The sequence below is a fragment of the Typopeltis vanoorti genome, chromosome 10 (assembly GCF_054136105.1).
Source record: "Typopeltis vanoorti isolate ZY-2024b chromosome 10, IOZ_Tvanoo_1.0, whole genome shotgun sequence".
NCBI lineage: Eukaryota > Metazoa > Arthropoda > Arachnida > Uropygi > Thelyphonidae > Typopeltis > Typopeltis vanoorti.
The window spans coordinates 133,201,898-133,221,978 of NC_143558.1; the positions used below are offsets into that span (position 1 = coordinate 133,201,898).

A 20,081-nucleotide genomic window follows, 5' to 3' on the forward strand; every position below is an offset into this window, starting at 1 on the left:
TGCATAATATGTCCAAAGTACATCAAGTTCTGTTTAACGATCATTGTCTCCAAGGAGCATTCTGTCTTTATACTCTCTAAAATCTTCTTGTTGTCCATTCTTGCAGTCCATGGGATTCTTAATAGTCTCCTCCACACCCATAATTCAAATAAATCAGTTCGCTTTTCAATATTCAAATAAATTTTCAAATACATCAATTTCTTCTTAATAATCCAGCTTTCACATCCATACATCACTACTGGAAATACCATAGCTTTGAATATTCAAATTTTCATGGCTTTACCCACACCTGTATCTTTAATAATATCTGTCAGGTTTAACATAGCTTTTTTTCCCATGACTATCCATCTTTTAATTTCATCTTCACATTTCCCATCATTTCTGATTCTGGACTCTAGTAAATCATAACTTTTAACGATTTCTATTTTATATCCCTCTATTATAAATTCATTTAAATTGCCAGAAGCCATCACTTTTGTTTTGCTGATGCCTGGGTTTGTTATTTCCCCCTTTAACCAGTAGAATCACCTGTTCCAGATCTTCCTTAGTTTCTGCTATGAGGGATGTATGGTCTGTACATTTATTTTTCTGCCACCAATCTTAATACCAGCTGGATCTTTGTTCTAAATTAGCCATTCTCATAATATATTCACTGTAAATGTTAAATTGGTAGGGCAACAGTATACAACCTTGCCACCCCCCCCCCTTTTTTTTTTAACGCACTGTTTCTCCCGAAATGCTGAAAGTGATCAAGTGTTTGTTGGATCACTTTCAGCATGACTTTACTTCATGTGAAATTAAAGCAATGGTTCTATAATTGAAACAATCTCTGGGATTAGATTTTTTTGAAATTGGGATGTATACTGATGTTTTCCAATCTCTAGATTCTATAATTTTCACAATCTCTGAGATTTGATTTTTTTAGGAATTGGAATGAATACTGATGTTTTCCAATCTCCAGGCCAGTGTATTTTCTTCCAAACCTGTTGACAAATCTCAGTCAATATATTCACTACTATAGATCCATCTGCCCTCAGTAATTCTACTGACACTCCGCCTCCAAGAGCTTTTCCATTTGGTAGCTATTCCATTGCTGATATCGCTTCACTTTTCATTATCATACGTTCCTCAACAAATTCTCTCCTTTCAAATTTTGCTTCAATATTATTATCTTTCTTGTGCAAATTCTTTACATACTCTTTCCATCTTTTTACACCACTTCTTCTTCCATTAGACATTTTCCCGAATTATTTCTTCATCATAAGAAATGATGATATTGTGAAGTAGCTTGTAGGAATTTCCTATTTGCACTTTTCTGTATGCTGAAAGATCACCGGTGTTTCTTCTTCAGACTCAAAGAACACTTGACAGAGATTGCTGGTAAATTAATATCTTGCAGAAAGGAGGCTTTTCACGGAAGTGAAGATGCGGCACATTATGCAGAACAGCTGTGGTATTAGCCCAATGTGTTATAACAGTGCCCAAACTTCATTGTCAATCATGTAGCAAAGTCATAGTTGTTTCTCCTCCAATATAGAGGGAAAGGACTTCAGGCAGCTACACTTAACCAGTTCAGGATAGGACATGTGAAATCTAAACAGATGTTGTATAAATGAAAATGGACTTCCTCTATATAATTGTGGCAGTCCCAGATTATTATGCACATTGTTAGGAACTTGCTAACATTTTCTTACACTAGAGCTTTTGATATTAGTTATGTAATATATAATTAATTGTTTATAATAATATAGTATATTATAATAATGTCTGTGTGTGTAATATAAATATATAATTGTTTCATGTAATTGTTTCATCCGTTTATCTGATCATATTCTGTACGTACATTATTTGCTAAATAAATAAATGTTGTCTTTCTCAAAAGGCTGAAAACTCTGGGAAACATCGATTCCTGCATTCCATCTTAAGTTTCTCTTGTTCCACACATGGCACTGCAAAGGGTTTGGTATTAAGAGAAAAGGAAAATTTTCATGCAAATTTAAAGCAGGATCCCTAAAAAGTTATGAAGGATTTGGTGTCGAGCCATGATCATTTCAAAAAAAAAATGTTGCTAATTTCTTCGAGTTCTGAATATTAAGAACAAATGAAATGTTTGTGCTATTTTTCCCTTTCTCAAAGACAGATTTCAAATATGCAAAATCACATTCCTTCTAAATATTTCTATGCCACTTACCACCTTGACATCTTGCATTGAGGGATTTATCTATATATATTTTATTTTATTTTATTTTATTTATTTATTTTTTTGTAACAGTGCATCTAGTACATTGAGACAAACCAAATTTCTGTTAGTTGAACTATATTCAAAATAACACTTAAGGGAGTTGATCAGCCTGCTTGCTCTCTTCTTCTCACATAGAAGTTTCATGGCAGAGTTATTGCACTACTTTTAATTACTTTCTGACAGAGCTTTAAATGAAAACAATCGCAAAGCTGATTTTCAGAATGCAGTTTACATTAATTGTATGCAATCCTTTAATCCGAAGTGCTTTTGTCTCCCCCCCCCCCTTTTTTTTTGATTGAATCTTTCAGACCTCTGTAGTATCTTCATCAAGATGAGCACACATCTACAATATACTTTAAGTAAATGAATTGTCCTTTATGCAAGTTTCCTGTAGAATTTTTTTAGAATAGCAAAATCTGCTTACCTATGGTGTAATCGTATCTCCAGATCCTAGCCAAATAGTGTCCGTAATTTATTGTTTCTGTAATTATATTTTTTATGATTTAATGTCATTATTGGCAATATATTCAGCGATTCCTGTTCTGTATAATAAATATATTGGTGGGGAAATGTATTTTTAAACTATTGACCATCCTCACACTTGTAATGTGAGTTAAAGGTAAACATTGCAGCTGGTTAAATTAAAGGTACGTTTGAACTCTTTAAAAGATTTTTAAGTTGTGTAATAATTGTTACAGTAAGGTCAGAAAGCAGATACATCAAATAATATATGGTTGTATTATTTCAGTCTCAGCACAAGGAAGATTCCACTGGAGTGGAAAGAATGTGTGATAATCCAATTGCAGAAGGGTGATGCAAAGGCTGATGTGTGTAACTATCGACCTATCAGTATCTCTGGAGTGGTGGTGAAGATTTTGGAAAAGTTGGTAAGAGCTCGCATACAGATATGGGTTGGCAGAGAAATCTATACTTTGCAATGAACAGCTGAGTTTACTAAGGGAAGGTCATGTTTGAGTAACTTGCTGACATTTTATAATGTTACGGTTGAGTTAGACGAGGAGAAATGGAAACACCATGATATGTTTGGACTTTGTTAAGGCTTCTGACAGGTTACATCATGGAAGGCTGTTACATGAGTTGGAGGATATGGAGTTGGATTATCAACTGTTGGCTTGAATAAGACTGACTGACTGAGATATGAAAAAGTAGTATAGAAAAAGTGAATCTGCAAGATATAAGGTGAGCAGTAGTGATACCTAGAAATCAGTTAGTGGTTAATTGTTATTCAGTTTTTACATTGATGATATTGGCAGTTTGACAAGAGACAGCTTGTCACTGATAATGCAAAGATTGACAGGGTAATCAGGGTGTGACTAACATGCAGTACTGGCAGAATGATTTGAATAAGCTGGAATTGTGGGCATGTGAAAATGGTTGTCAGTTCAATGTTAGTAAATGGAAAGTTACACACTTTGGGTATAATGAGATATCCAGTAGCATATTATATTGGCAGGATTCTTCCACAATAATCCTGAAACTGATCAAGCTAAGAATTGTGATGTTTTAGTAGACGGAAAGTTGAAGTTTATGAGCCATATAGCAAAAATTGCATATACAACTCAGAGGATAAGTGCAGTGGTGAAACAAACATTGATATGTAAGGGTGAAGGCATTTTTCTCTTTACAAGGCTTTGATGCAATCTCATCATGATGAGATTGGAAAGGATTAAAGATGTCAGAACTGTTGAATGTAGATTATGAGAACAGATTGAGAATTTATGGACTGCAGACAGGAGAAAGAGGTGTGATATAATAGACCTACAAATTGCTGAAAGGGTGTCAAATAGGATACCAGGGGATGGAATTTTTCATTTTATGTAAAGTGGGGAAGAGGATGAGAAGGCATCTCTTGGGAGTTGAGAATGAATGTAATCAAGAAAGGGAAGAGAACTTGATTTCTCTCTTCGAGTAGTACGTGATTTGAATGGTTTGCCTTTGTAGGTGATGAGTGCAAGTAGTGTGAATGAATCTAAGAAAAGGTATGACAGCTGTGGATGATATGTGACTGTCCTCGATGAGTTCCTTACTGCCTGTACAGCAAACAAGGTTATTCATTGCAGTATTAAGATTCATCCCAAATAACATAGCAGAAAAAATACGTTTAGAAACCACCAACATTTAAAATCATAACAAAACAATAACAAGCAACCTAACTCAACACGAATTAACAGCAATAATATCACTAAAGTCAAATCTGAACATCTTAATAACCAGAGCAGATAAAATAAGTGCCACCATTATCTTAAACCGAACCAGGTATGTGGAAAAAATGAATCTGTTGGTCTTGGACAATAACACATATCAATTAGTTAACTATAACCCAACTAACAGAATACAAAAAGAAAACAGAGAATCTACTTAAGTCAATTACCACATGGCCCGAAGATACGGTCAAAAAACTATTTCCACACTATGCTTGTTCCCTGAGAATTTACGGGCTACCGAAAATTCACAAAGAAAACACACCGCTAAGGCCTATAGTCAAAGGGATTGATAGCCCTACTTATTACTTAGCCAAAAAATTAGCGGCAACACTCAAGGAGTTGGTGGGTCATTCCCCTTCCTATATCAAAAACACACAACACTTCATAAACATCATCAGAGACATTACATTAGAAAAAGATGATCTATCAGTTTTGAAGTCACTGTGCTCTTTACGAATGTCCCAATCATTGACACAATTCTTCTTTTACAGATCAAATTTCCTCCATATATTACGGTGCTCTTTGTGCATGTATTACGTTCTGGTTATTTTGTATGACATAACACTTTCTATATACAAAAAGAAGGTACAGCCATGGGCTCGCCATTACCCCCCCCCACCAATTGCTAACTTTTATGTGGAATATTTTGAACAACTTGCCCTAGGTTCCTCCCCTTTAAAACCCAAAGTCTGGCTTAGATACGTTGACAATGTTTTCGCGATCTGGTCTCATGGCCACTAGACACATTCCTTAGCCACCTAAACAAGCAACACAAACGCATACAGTTCACAATTGAGATTGAAAAATATAATATACTCATCGATACCCTAAAAAACAGGGCTCTGAAGATCTACTCCAATGAAAAACGAATTTAAAGTCATCAGCAATACTTTTCAATAAAATGGATACAGCCAAAACACTATTAACAAAATTCTCTACAAGATCTCAATAAAAAACAAAGACAAACCAGACTACAGTAAAACTATAACCATTCCCTACATTAAAGGGACATCAGACAAAATAAACAGAGTATTACAAAAATACAATCTCAAAGCCACCTTTAAACCTCCTGCAAAATTAAAAAGCTTACTCAACTCATCCAAAGACCCACTCCCTCTGCTGGCCCACCCTGGAGTATACTGTATTTACTGCACCTGCAACATACCATACATAGGAAGAAACAGGACACACAATTCCAATCAGAAAAAAAGAACATAAACGACACATATGAAATATAATAATTATGGTGAAGCTGGCCTTTCTGATCATGCCCTGAACACCTTACATAGAATTGACTGGAAAAGCACTAGTTGTCTACATCACACCAAAACATGGTATGAATGCAAATTTAAGGTAGCTTGTGAGATCATTATCAATCACCCCAATCTAAACAATAATGATGGTCTAAAAATCCCATGCATATGGAAGGCATATATTCATCCCACGAATCCTTCCTCTCTAACTATAAACAGGACTGTAGAAAATCCAGGATCCGAAATCTAAAATAACTTTAAAAATAAAAAAATAGGACATCACTGTTAAAGAAAAAATTTATAAGAAAGAATGTATATTCATGTTGTAATTTATAAATAATTTATTTATTTTATTATATATATATATATATACACACACACACACACACACACTGGGTGATTCAAAAGTTACAGAAAATGTAAAAATTCAATAATTCGAAAAGTATAAACAGTAAGCACGATGTGGTTTTCACAGAAATGCGCAGAAAGACATCGGATTTTTTTTAATAACGAAAAATTTTATTACCAGAATAGTTACATTTGTCACCGACAGGTGGTGCTGTAGCGGTCCCGGAGCTACTACCTCTCACTATTTAAACTGTGAGGTACGTAAATTTCAGATGTAGTGAATACTGAAGTTAAACTTTCAGCATTTAAAGTTTATTACTGAAGTTAAACGTTCTGCCAAGGTGAGGCATGTTATCATTACGAGATAAAGCACTTTTAGTTAAGCTGTATTATCAGAACTCCGAATGTGCAATGTGGCTTTATGCACCTATCGTTTGATGCGAGGTTTTAGAAGTGGAAAGGGATCGATGTCTTGTTCCTCACTGATAGGCTTGTACGGGACTGTGTGGCGATCGCTCAGGATCATCCTCAAGAGGTATCCTTATAAAATCCAACATGTACAGGAACTGAAACCAACCGATTTTGAGAGTCATCATGAATTTGCAAATTGGGCTTTTCAACAGATGGAAAACAATGTGGACTGGCTGTCAAATGTTTTGTGGACTGACGAGGTGCACTTTTCGCTTAATGGAAGTGTAAATGCACACAACTGCCACATCTTGGCAAAAGAGAACCCACACGCGATTGTGGAATCCCTTTTGCATCAGCCAAAGGTGACAGCATGGTGTGGGTTCACTGCGTCATTAATTATAGGCCCCTTTTTATTTGAGGAAGTCCACAGCAGTACATTCAAACTGTTTCTGTCACAAGCGAGCGTTATGCAGCGCTTTTAAGAGACAGCATCATTCCCTCCTTGCAAGAGAGGGAAGTGCTTCATAGTGGAACATTCATGCAGGATGGAGCACCTCCACACATCACTGGTCCTGTTCAGCACCTGCTGTGATCGACATTTGGCGATGCCGTGTCCTCAGTCGCTCTTTCCCGCACGAATGGCCACCAAGATCTCCAGACCTTACACCTTGTGACTTTTGGTTATGGGGCTACTTGAAGTCACAGGTGTACAGAGGTCGGCCAACGTCATTGGCTATGTTGAAAGAAGCTATTCGCCATCATGTGACAGAAATCACAGCCGAAACACTCTTCGATGCTGTGCCACATCTGATGGCCATCACATTGAACATTTGTAATCTTAGCTGTGCTGCGGCAATGTACAAACTACTGACACAACTTAAGTGCCACCTGTCGCTGGCAAATGTAACTATTCTGGTAATAAAATTTTTCGTTATTAAAAAAAATCCCATGTCTATCTGTGCATTCCTGTGAAAACCACATCATTCTACTGTCTATACTTTTCGAATTATTGAATTTTTACTTTTTCTGTTAATTTTTGTGTATGTGTGTGTGTATATATATATATTTCTTTTTTTTTTTTTTAAATTAATTAATTAATTTTATTTTTTTAAATCAAAAATAACAGTTGTAATAATAGAAATACGACACCACTGTTACTGGAAGGAAAACCATCTAAGCAAGAATGTTTATTCATGTAATCATAAATTAAATCTAGCTTGATATAATTTTTTTTTTTTTTCCCACTAGAGGTCATGCAAGTGAGTAGCATGTGATCAAATCATTGTTTCTCTAGCTTACGGTTTTAAATGTAACGCAGCTTGTCTTGTATCTTGTATATTTATGTATGCTCCATATGATGATCTTGATGTGAAGATCGAAACGTTGGGATAATAAAAAGAGTTCTTTTAACACAGTTATAGAATCTATAATTTCAAAAATGAATGACTATATACCAACAATTAGAAGGCCTAGCAATGGGAAACCTGCTATCACCATCTTGTGCTGACCTTTTCATGGAAAAAACTTGTAAAAGAAATTCTTTCCACAATCTCCCCTAGACCATCTATATGGTGGAGATATGTAGATGATATTTTCATTATATGGCAAGACAGCTTAGAAAACATAAAATCGTTTGTGAATAAAATCAACTCAATACATAACAAGATAAAATTCACTCTGGAAGTGGAAAATAACAACCAACTGCATTTTTTAGACATCCTGATAAAGAGACAATCAAATAGTGTCAAATTATCTATTTACAGAAAGCCTACAGACACTGGAAGATATCTTCATTATACTTCAAACCATCACAGGACACACAAACTGAGCATTATCCATATGTTGAAAAATAGAGCCCGAAAGTTTATATCAGAAGAGGAGGATACACAGACTGAACTCTCACTAATAGTCAACACATTATCACAAAATGGATATCCTCCGAACATCATCAAAAAATATCTATACGGTAACAACCTCAGACAAGAAGAATCAAGCTCCCAACACATTTCTACTGTAATGATCCCTTTCATCAGGTCAATTTCTTATCAAATAGCCAGAATACTAAGAGCATACAACATCAGAGTGGTCTTCAAACCAACCACCAGCATCAAACAGGTTTTAGGATCCCCAAAAGATAAGGTGCCATTCTACAAATATCCAGGTGTATATTACATTCCTTGCTCCTATGATCTTGCCTTCATCGGACAAACTTCACAGAGTTTAGAGATCAGACAAAAAGAACATGTTGGTGATGTAAACTACAACAGAAGTATTTTTTCCGGCTTAGCACATCATTTCTGTACGTCTAACCACACGATAGAGTAGCAAAACAGCTCCATGCCATATTTGGATGACGACTACAGACATCGTTTATTCAAGGAAGCCACAATAGTGTTAATAACTTTTGGAAACCTCAACAGAAATCAGGGTACTATTCTGAACAGTTCGTGGAAAAACCTGATCCTCTCTCTAAATCCACCTGGACTACATCTAGCCAGTAATCACATTACGCGTTCACAACAAACACGTATGCATGATAATGAATAAGAACAATCAGTCCTCTCAGTCTCTGTCACGCAAATGTGTAACCTTAGCTACTAGATTGTTTATAACGTCTTTATGTTCCTTTCAATTTGCATTTACTAGTTTTTTTATGCTTTTCTGTCAACACCTTGAAAAAGCTAGACAGTTTGCTAGCGTAACTGGTAGATGTTTGTACGCATTACAACATGGTCAGTATTAAAGCAATAAGTTTGTATATATATTTAATTTTCAAATGACCAAATATGTTTAATTTAAAATCAAACTTTTTATTTCAATTAGAAATCGACAAATTAAACATTTACTAATTCTGGTTATTTCAAAATTAGTCAGTGGTTTCCATTCATGCGCATATTAGGCATGAAGGGAAATACTGTAGTGTGTGTGTAATTAAATTATATTCAGTGTTCAGTATGATATGAACTTACTAATTGGTAGTGATGGTGTTGGGGAGGTGGGGGGTGAAGAGACCAACAGCAGTAGATGGAAAAAAAAAAAACATTCTGCTCTCCACAACAGTGTCTGGAACTGATCTTAAATTAAAAATCATGTGTATAGCATTTTTTTACGAATGATTTTGTCAAGGCGATGGCTAGGAACACTCGATTTCCAATTCCTTAGTAAGAAAAATGTGCTCAGTGAACAGTCTGGCGTGCAGCAGCTGCCTTTGTTAATATGATTGCTTCTAATATTTAGCTGTTATTTGAAATAGTAAAACATTTCAATTTTTCACTTTTTTTCTTTTTTTTTTTTTTTTTAAATAATAGAATATTTCCTGTCTCTGATTAGTCCATGGCTTGCCCATTATCACCAATGCCCATCAGTTGAAAAGACCTGGGCTTGATATTGACTGAGCTACACAGATTTATTAGAACTGAAATGGATTTGAAAGCCCCGATAAAGGTTCTTCACAATCAATTAGGATGTGAACCTTTATCAGGACTTTTTTTTTTTTTATCTGAAGGTGGTCTCACATAGAAGTGAGAAGTTTTTCCTCCAGGAAATGGGTTTTTTCACTCTGCAACCAGCCAGATGGATACATGCAATTTATAGACATACGATGGTAATCCTATCAGCATAGTCTATCATCTTAAGCAGTAAGCTGATTTCTAAGAAGCTGGGTTACTTGTCTATGAAACCATAGAGCCTAACAACAAAGAAAAGATAGGATGGCAAATTTCAGTTATGTAATCTGCCACTGAATCAAACTTTCACCTTAAAAGGGAGGAAAAATGCTGTAGAAAATGAGTAATATTGTTACTGGCATATAATTATGTGATGGAAATTGTACTTTTCATTGGTTGGCAAGTATGATGAAATCTAGCTCCTTTCAAAGGATAACCCATCTCGTAACTGAATATGTCAGATTTTTGAGTGATGTGGATGTAATTGGTGTTACTAAAACAAATGAAATCCTATCTTCGAGCAATGATGATCAAGAAAAGAAAGGAATAGTGATAGCATTCAGTACCAAACATGAAGATAAACTTCTTGATTAGAAGGCAATTTCAAGTAGAGTTACTGGGGAAATGGACAATGAAATTCTTTGTACCTGTGGTCCTACAGAAAGTTCTAAGTGGAGCAATTTTTTCGAGTCATTAAAGAATGCAACTGACAAAGACAATAGGAAACAAATCCCACCAGACATACAAAAAAGTTTTGGGAAAATATGGAGAAAAGGGCAAGGCTTAATAATAATGGTGAAGTACCTGCTGGATTTCTGTACAAGATATGGATTAGTCAATACTAACAACATGTTTCATCATAAAAATCTATGCAAATTCACATGTAGAGAAGACACAAGAAATAAGAAAAGCCTTGTTGATGGCAATATTTTTAGATATCGCCATTTGCTTCAGGATATAGTAGTACACCAAGGATTTGAAATTGGAAATACAGAGACAAATGTAAGAAAGCTAAACAAAAGTCATGGGAAGACTTTGGTAAGAACATAGAATATAAATATCAAGAAGGTGGCAAGATATTCTGGCAGTTGTTGAAGCTCAGAAATGGAAGAAAGAGTGCTATAAAAGGAATTAGAGAATAAAGGTGATACGAAAACTGGAGAAAAAAGATATCCTTGATGTATGGAGTAATTAATAAGAAAAATTACTAAATGAAACTAACAATGATGACAGCACAGTGATAAAAAAAACACTGACCTGGCATGCAATCAGGAATCCAGACAAGTAGAAAAAGCCATCAAAAGTCTGAAATGTGGAAAGGCAGCTGGAGTAGATAATATTCAACCAGAAATGCTTAAAGTATGGAGGTATAAAAATCTTACAGTGGCTGCACTGCATAGTTCAGAGGGCCTGGACAGAGGGATGAATTCCAGATGATTGGAGTAGAGCTCTCATAGTACCCATATATAAAAAGGGAAGTAAAACAATGTGAGAATTAGAGGTATTTCTCTACTGAGTGTTCCTGGTAAGATTTATGCCACTATACTAGAGAAGGATTGTGGAAAAGAAGCTTGGTGAAAAACAAGCTGGATTCAAGCAAGATAGAAGCTGTCATGATCAGATCACTTTACGACAAATAGTTGAGAAGTTGTGGGAATATATCAAGGATCTGTATTTAAGTTTTGTAGATCTGGAGAAGACATATGACAAGGTGCCAAGAGACAAGTTATTCAATATGCTACAGTTATGTGGTGTCAATGGGGCATTATATCAAGAATACTTAATCTTTATTTGAGTTGTAAGTTAGAATCGAAGGAAGTACAGGAAGATGGTTTAACATTAATACTGGTGTCAGACAAGGATGTACATTATCCCCTCTCTTATGCGTTATCTATATGGATCACATTATAAAGGAAATTGATATTAAATCCGATATCAAAATTGGAGATGTTAACGTCAGCTCTTTGCTTTATGCGGATGATGTTATACTTTTAAATAAATCTGCTACAAGTCTGCAAGATTCCCTGACTAAATTGAATAACTGTTGTAATAAATTTGGTATTAACATCAGCAACAGCAAGACAAAGACAATGAAAATAGGCAGAAGCATTGAAAATATCAACTGCATTGTGAATGGAGAGCGTATAGAATAGAACAAGTAAAACATTTCAGCTACTTAGGCATGATTTTTTGTGGAGATGAGAAATTAAATATGGAAATAGACAACAGAATCAACAAAGCTGGTATGGTAGTAAGTCAACTGAATAAATTTATATGGAATAAGAGAGAAATTAGTTAAAACAGTAAATTAGCTGTATACAAGACTGTTCAAACCAATTTTAACTTATGGATCTAAGAGCTGGGTTAGAAGTAAAACACTTGACTAAAGACTAGAGACCGCAGATATGAGAGTCCTGAGAAAGATTAGGAATAGATGACATGAATGGCAATGGCAATATCTTAATAAAAATGAGGATATTGGGAAAGAACTTGACATTGTTAGCATCCAGGAGTGTGTTAACAGAGCAATTCTCAGGTGATATGTCACTTAAACAGAAAATGGGACAGGACAAATAGAGGCAGGAAAAAGACCCGGAGGAAGACCAAGATATAGGCAGATTGATATGGTAAAAAGTGCCTTAGAAGATAGAAATATAAATTATATGACAGTGTTGGAGTCTTGAGAGCTAACAGATTGATTTGGAGGAAAATTGTAGATAGGAAGTTAGTAATGATGTACATTTTTCATGTAGTAGTATCATATCCTGTACATCCCTTGAGCGTAAATGTCAGGAATTTGATGGTGATGAGTGATCATCACTTGGTTTTTAGTGGGATTAAAATTAATATCACATTGAAAAAACAATATGTAAAAAAAGTTTTAAAAAAAATTAAAGACCAGCAGCTTTTTTAGGTGAACTATAGCCTCAGCTGTATATTATTCAAGAAAAAATGGAATTGTAAAACAAGAAGTCAATGGAAATAGGCAGTGACCTTAGTGTCTCAATGGTAACCCCTGAAGAAAACATTGATTCACCTGAGAGATGTTAAGTCATCTTCATTGATTAGAAAAAAATAACACCATATGCACACAAGGAGTTAAAGAAACAATCCTGGAAAAAAAAGCGAGCACATACTGAAAGATCTTACCAAATATGTCAGCAGATACATTAAAAGAATACAGGAAAAAATCGGAGAGATATAAGATCTGAAAGTAGTAAAGTACTGAGATGTAAGATTTATGTGAAAGTAGTAAACAAGAGTCATGGGAAGACTTTGGTAAAAATATATGAGATAAATGTCAGGGAATTTGCAAAATATTCTGAAGACTATTTAAAGTTTATAAGTGCAGGAAAAAGTACTGTAAAAAATCCAAGATGATCATGCAAGAAGCATGGACAGAACAGTAGAAAAAATATTCAAGAGGAATGCAAACAGGAGGACATTATTCGGTTTATGTTTCCATGTTTGTCATCTTAAGATTGTTATGAACAGTTTGAAAATTGTATAATGTTTTAAATAACTGCTTTACACATGTAACAGAAAACTAAATAGAATTTACTACTCCTATATATTTTGCTGAATGTGTCATGAAATTCATTCAGGTAGAAGAAGCAGATAAGATCATCTCATTTCCAATGCCTGTTTTTCCTAATCAGGCTTATTTATCAATTTTCCCTTCAACAATTATTTTTAAGTATATATAGCTGAAGTATATGTTGAAGTAAACAAGAAAACTTTAAGTTTATTTTAAAAATATTGTTTTAAATAATCTAGATATCTCTTCAGATGTGGCCTTGAGTGTATGGTATGAATAACAGTTCTGCTGTAATCTTGTGTGATAAGCAATGAAGGGGATTTCTGGGGAGCATTTAGTGTTTATTTATTTTTTCCCCTATCCTATGAGTATTTTAGCCATTGACTAAGAAAGAGAAAATGCGACACAAGCAAGTTTGTTATGCTAAAAGCCAAAATAATGGCTTCCATTGAAGAGGGAATATACGACCTGCCTCCATCAATAGCTGCTAACATTCATTTGGATGCAGCCATCTTAATCCAATCCAAGTCTCCCATATCCTTTTTTGGCACAATGTTTTCATTGTGCCAAAAAAGGATATCAGTGCTTGATAAATATCAGCTTTTCACCATATTTAAACCATATGTCAAATTGGCAACTCTCATCTGTTCATGAAGGACAAACTCTCTTCTTGATCTCATCTAGGAGTTTATGAAGTGCCCTGTTCTTGTGACCTGGCTTACTGTGGACAGACAAAAAGAACTCTTGACATTCACCTTGTTGAACATAAAAAAAAAATACATTCAGCACCATCGTTATAGCAAGTTGAGTCTAATCCTTTTTGAAGAATACCCTTTCACACAGGATCAAATGGAAGTAGTACAGAAAAGTCATTAGTCAGAGAGATTTTTTTTGGAATCTACAGCAGCTTTAAAACATAAGCCAAACCTCAGGTAGTATGGCTGTATAAATTTACCAAAAAAAAATAGAGACAATCATGATTTTAAGATTAATTAATGCTTGTTTTCTCTCTATTTTCAGCATAGATGGTATCAGTTAGGATTTTAATTCCTTCTGTTGTCTGTTACAAATTGATATCATCTATGGCTGAGGTTTGGCATATGTTTCAAAGCTGCTGTAGATTCCAAAAAAAAATCTCTCTGACTTATGACTTCTGTGTACAACTTTCAGCATAGGTGGTATCACTTAGGACTTTAGTTCCTTCTGTTGCCTTCTACAATTTTTTTTTTTTTAAACTAGTCCCACTGTTGTACTAGATTGTTGTTTCATGTACTGTGAAACTGTTCTTGTGCTCTGAAGATACTGGATATAATGATGAAAAAGCTTGCTCCACCTTTGCAATAAGTTTCCCTGCTGTTGTACCACCTTACCCCAGTCCTGAAGATACTTTCAGGTGCAAACTTTGTTTGCTCACACTTGGATAAAGGATTAAACTAATTTTATTATACTGGATATAATACCAGCAAAATATCAGCTAATAAGTTAATAAATATTTCCTTATCATTCTACGTTGTAATCAATACTGTTAAAATAAAGTAACGTGTACTGCCAACACCCTTTCCACTGATATTGAGTTAAGTTTTGCTTATTATGAATGCATCTTCATAACATCTAACTTAACATTGTGCAGTATAAGTTCTGTAATAGTAGACTTGATAAATCCAGTGAATTTTTTGATGATAATAGATATAATTTCATTATTTTAGAGTGCAAGTGAAGAGAGTGCTGATTTCGAAAGGCTTCGTTCAAAAATGTGAGTATAACAATAACTAATGTGATGATTTTGCTATATTTTTCATGCTTAATTCTTGATTTTGTTTTCCTCCCTCAAAAGAGAATATATAAGCTCTGAATAACAACCGTAGCAACTGACATGCAGGTATCTATTGTTGGTTTGATAACTACAGGAGCTAAAATCATCTTTATTAGTGGTACCTTGTTCTTGATCATGGGTGCCACAGAACTATCCAGATAGTTTAATTTTGTCCAAGTGAAGTTTATGATAAGAGGATAGAACGAAGACTACACATACTCATAATAAAGTTGATTAAAAAAAAAAATCCTTAATTCACCCATGGTACAAAGGTACTATAAGTTTATTAATAACGTTTTGTCAGTGGGAACCACATAAAATTCTTTCCATGCCCAGCCAAATTCGAATTCACAGAAAACTTGAGAGAATTCGAGAGACCAATACTTCTTTGTTCTCTATGGCCATTTGAACCAACACGTAGTCAATTAGAATACCCTATACTTCATAGATTGTAGACAGCCACATAATAGCATCAAAAATTACAGTAATATTTTACTTTTGACACTTCAGAAAGTCATGAAATATGTGGAGTAGCATGGAAGAATCATGAACTATATCAAGCAACATGAATTAGAAATGATTCTACACGTCTTAATATTTGGTAAGTAAGAGGCAAAATGCATCATAAAATGTGTTAAACTCCTCAGAACTGTTTTACATTAGTACTGTACTACTCCAGGCTGGAAAAAACGATGGGGATCAAGGAAATTATTAAATTTTCTAGATTTTAGTCTGAACCCACAAACATTTCCCACTTTTTTTTATTCCTTTTAGCTTCAGTTTGTTCAATTCACCAAGTTGTAACATGTGTACACAATATATCATAAAAATTCATGCATCCCAATTTATGAATTCATATTCGCAGTATAAAACATAAGTTACTGGTGAGATGCCTTCTCCACTGCAGTTATATTAGGTACTGCTGTAACTAATATTGTGCAGTATGACCTTTGCTGTGCTTGCACCAAAAAATCAACTAATCAAATCCTTGCACTGCAGTCAGAAGAATAATGGAGAAGTGCTGAGTTAAACTCTTATCATAATCAAAGATGTAGATGGGCTCTTTCATGAAGGGAGTTAGCCTGACTCATATTGAAGTAGTAGGTTTCTTCTCCCAGAAGCTTCAGTTTTTCTGCCCTCCTACATCAGCCAAGCAACCAGAAAACACATTCAGTATGATTCAGAAATCATCATGGGAGACTATTCTATGTAATCCACTGTTATGTCGTTGCTTTCTCTATATTTTACTTTGTTCTACCTCTAAATAGCCTGCTTTCTAATCTACTGTTGTGCCTTTAAAATATTAATTCAGTACTATTTCCTTTTCGGATATTGGCAAAATTTATTTTTTTGCTGCGCCATCCAATATCCTATAACACATGAGACTCTTGTTCAGGGAAACAATTCTAAATTCATACAATAATTAATCTTACGCTAGCGCTGTGCAGATTCAGTTAGCAGTTGTGACCTGAATCTCACTTAAGCAATAATATCTAATTCCTTCACACCAAAAGATTCTATGTCATAAGTGGTTTGAATTCGTAATCAGGCATAAACTCAGGTATAAGGTACAAAACATTTATTGGAAAAGCACAAAACATTTACAGTTAAGAAAATTTAAATACTCAATACAACAAAACTCACTCAAAGTTAAGGTTCATACTAAATCACAACAATGAATTTGAGTAAGCTAAATCCTTCAATTACGAAAGGATAAGATTGAGTGTAAGCATAACACTACTAGGATATAATTCCTTTCACAAGTTATTCACAGAACACGCATTAAACACTTTCACTAATACTCTATCGATAACCATCTTAATTCTAAATTCCATTAGTCAAGCCTAGCCATTCTCAATCAAAATACTGCCTATCAACAATTCTTCTTTGTTCCACGTGGTCTTAACAAATTCTCACTTAAAAGTTCTCTATTAGTGTCTTTATTTTACAGTATGCACAAATTTCTTATTCTTCTAAGCGATTTTTAACATAGAATGAAATTCTTTACATTACCGGATCCTTTCAGATTTCATGCCGCCATCTCATGTAGATCTGGATTACCTTACTATATAGTTATCGGCCGTCTTTGCGCCTGGCGATGCACTACGGTTTTCTTTGAATAATTTCTGGACTGTGGCGTGCTGTCTAGTGTTCTATAGGAAATTTTCTCCATTCTCCTCGATGGGACTTTATTCGAAGGCTCGATCCTCAAAGGCCGCCGTTACACAATCAGCTTCGCTTGGAAATCCTCAAGCGTCCTCAAGAATAGTCCTTGTCGACCCACCACGCTCTCACAAATCCCCCGACAAAACTCCTAAAACTCGAATCCAGGAACCGAAGAAGAAAAAAAAGTAATATGGTGCATATCGTCTTTTATTCACCCTTTCGGATGCCCTCTATTCGATATGTTTTTTACCTACCTGGAATAGGTTACCCTTTTCCAGGTAGTCGTTCTGAAGTCACTTTCCACGTAGGTACAGCCTCCATCGCTACGCTCGACTCGTACAGATTATACACAATTATTCCGGATTACTACTTATTGTCTGTTTGGAATTTCGTAATGTACTAGACAGCTTAATGGGATTTACAAATAATTTAACAATTCCCTTATACAATTCTCACTATTCTAACACAAAATTCTCTGCTTCTCATTTCAGTTATACAGGAATAAATTTCAATATATGGCACATATCGACTACACATTATCACATAACATAAAGAAATTTTTCATAATTATTAGCTGATGTGCGGGTATCTCCTTAATTAGTAATATTTATTATGTTAAATCCTGAATAAAGAATTTACTTGTAAAGTGCTCCATTCAGGATCTAACAAAAGTCTCCCTCCCCCTTTCTATTCAAAAAGTTTTTCTATTCTCTCAGAGAAACCTCCTTTTTTTTTTTTTTTTTTTTTTTTTTTACTCCTTCCTCAGTTTCCTGGGGATGACTCTTCTGTTTAACCTGGGCCTTAGAGCTAACTCTGAGTTCATGTCTAAATAAACAACACAACAAAAACAAACTTTTGACCCCCTCCCCCCATCTGATAGATTTACACTTCCTCCAACGACCAGCTGGGTTATGCTTGCCTAGTCCTTTTCGAGTTTTGTACTGGGTACCAACTAACTTCCTGTAGGAGGAAAATACATTCCGCTCAACACCAGCATAATTTATCTCTAGAGTATCTTTGTTTGCTTCCCACTCATCTCTGATTGTACCCTTTTCTTCTGATTGTGTCTCTTCTCCCTTTTCTTCAATTAAGTTAGGACTCGATGAGATTTCCGACGTGGAAAGCTCATTCATTTCAGAGCTGATGTGGTTAATAAGCTCTACATCTCTTCCAGTCGGTTTATGCCCTCTTTTTCTCTGGATTTTCCAACGCTCATGGACACTTGCTTTACCTGGAAATAATGATACCTTTCCAGCCTCTGTATCTCTATTCTTCCCTTGAAAGCAGACTTCCCTTTTTCAGTAATCACAGGAGAAATTGTATTTCGATAAGAAGTCATTCCCCAAGATTAATCTTAAATGAGGAAGTGAGTTTCTAGGTGAATTATAAAATTGTGCCACACATGCATATTAAATTCGGGCAAGTTCACTCTTAGTCTCACCAACCTCGTAGCCTGGATAAAAGTGGAGGATATTCCCAAAAGTTTAATGGGCCTTCTTAAATGTTTAATCCTACCCTTTACATATGGCTATATCTCTCTGAAATAGTTCTCAGAGATTATTGAAGCCTGTGAACCCGTGTCAGTCAATCCCTTGAAGTTTTTTTCACAGATCCTTCCTTCAACAGTTAGTTCAGTGTTTTGTTTCTGACTCCCCTTTTCCGTTTTTCTTGCTTGCTACAAACATGTGACTTGGCCTCTGAATGGGAATTTCCCTTTGAATAGCCTTGTCTGTTGAAGCAGTTACGGACAAGATGTCATAACTTGTTGCAGCTATAGCATCTTGGACCCTCTCAGTTGTAGCCCCTAGCATTATCTCCGTCCAAGGACAAAGGACAGTTACCACATCATTTAGCAGACAGCTCCATTATTTTTTGCATCATGGAATCTATCTTATCAAGCAGAGGTCTCTGCATCCTTTCAAACTCCTTGTGAACTATATCATTGATTCTCCGATCTTATAATGAGGACTTCTCATAGATTGTCATAGAGAGGCTGTTGTCTTTCTGGATGTTTCTTTTCAGTGCCCTGAAAAGAAACATCCAGAAAGTGTTTTCTGGATGTTTCTTCATGTGCTGTCTCTTTCTTCTTTGATCACATTGACAGACCCAAGAACGCCTGCAGGACAAATGTCTCCGAGCAGTTGCTCCGTCTGTTTTACCACATTATAACTTTCCTCTAAGTTTGATATATCCTTTCCGTATGCTGCCTCCTTAAATTCTTGTTTCAATCCTGCCCTAAAGTGCTGGAAGACGGCCTAATTTAGGTGGTGCCTGTCTTTGTCCGAAACTTAGTGTGTTGGCAAGATCCTGTTATGGTAATCTGACACAATTTCTTTGTCCTTCTGTACCATTCTTTGGAGCTTACAAAGATTCGGTCCCACATTCCTTACTCTTGAGAACTGTGAAAGAAGGACTTCTTTAAATTTAACATAACTCTGGGTTTCTTTCAGAACCGGTGAGGAGTGAAAATAGGTTTTAGCCTTTCCAACTAGCTTGCTGTGTAGCAGAATGAGCAGTTGGAATTCACTCCACCGACCAATCCTTCTCAATTCCTCAATGTACTCAAAGAATGCAACCATGTCATTAGATTCATCACCCGAAAACTGAGGAAATAACTGTTGGGGATTAATCGTTCTAAA

General features: G+C 35.3%; 1 protein-coding gene across 6 annotated transcripts in view; it reads left to right on the forward strand.

Moving 5' to 3' along the window:
- Positions 1–20,081, forward strand: part of LOC150102804 (uncharacterized) — a 271,397-nt gene that overhangs the window by 116,915 nt on the left and 134,401 nt on the right. For all 6 annotated transcript variants that reach the window (XM_090399129.1, XM_090399128.1, XM_090399130.1 and 3 more), the window contains one exon: positions 15,170–15,216. In XM_090399129.1, coding sequence (XP_090255255.1) covers positions 15,170–15,216 — 47 coding nt within the window. The remainder of the gene's footprint in view (positions 1–15,169; positions 15,217–20,081) is intronic.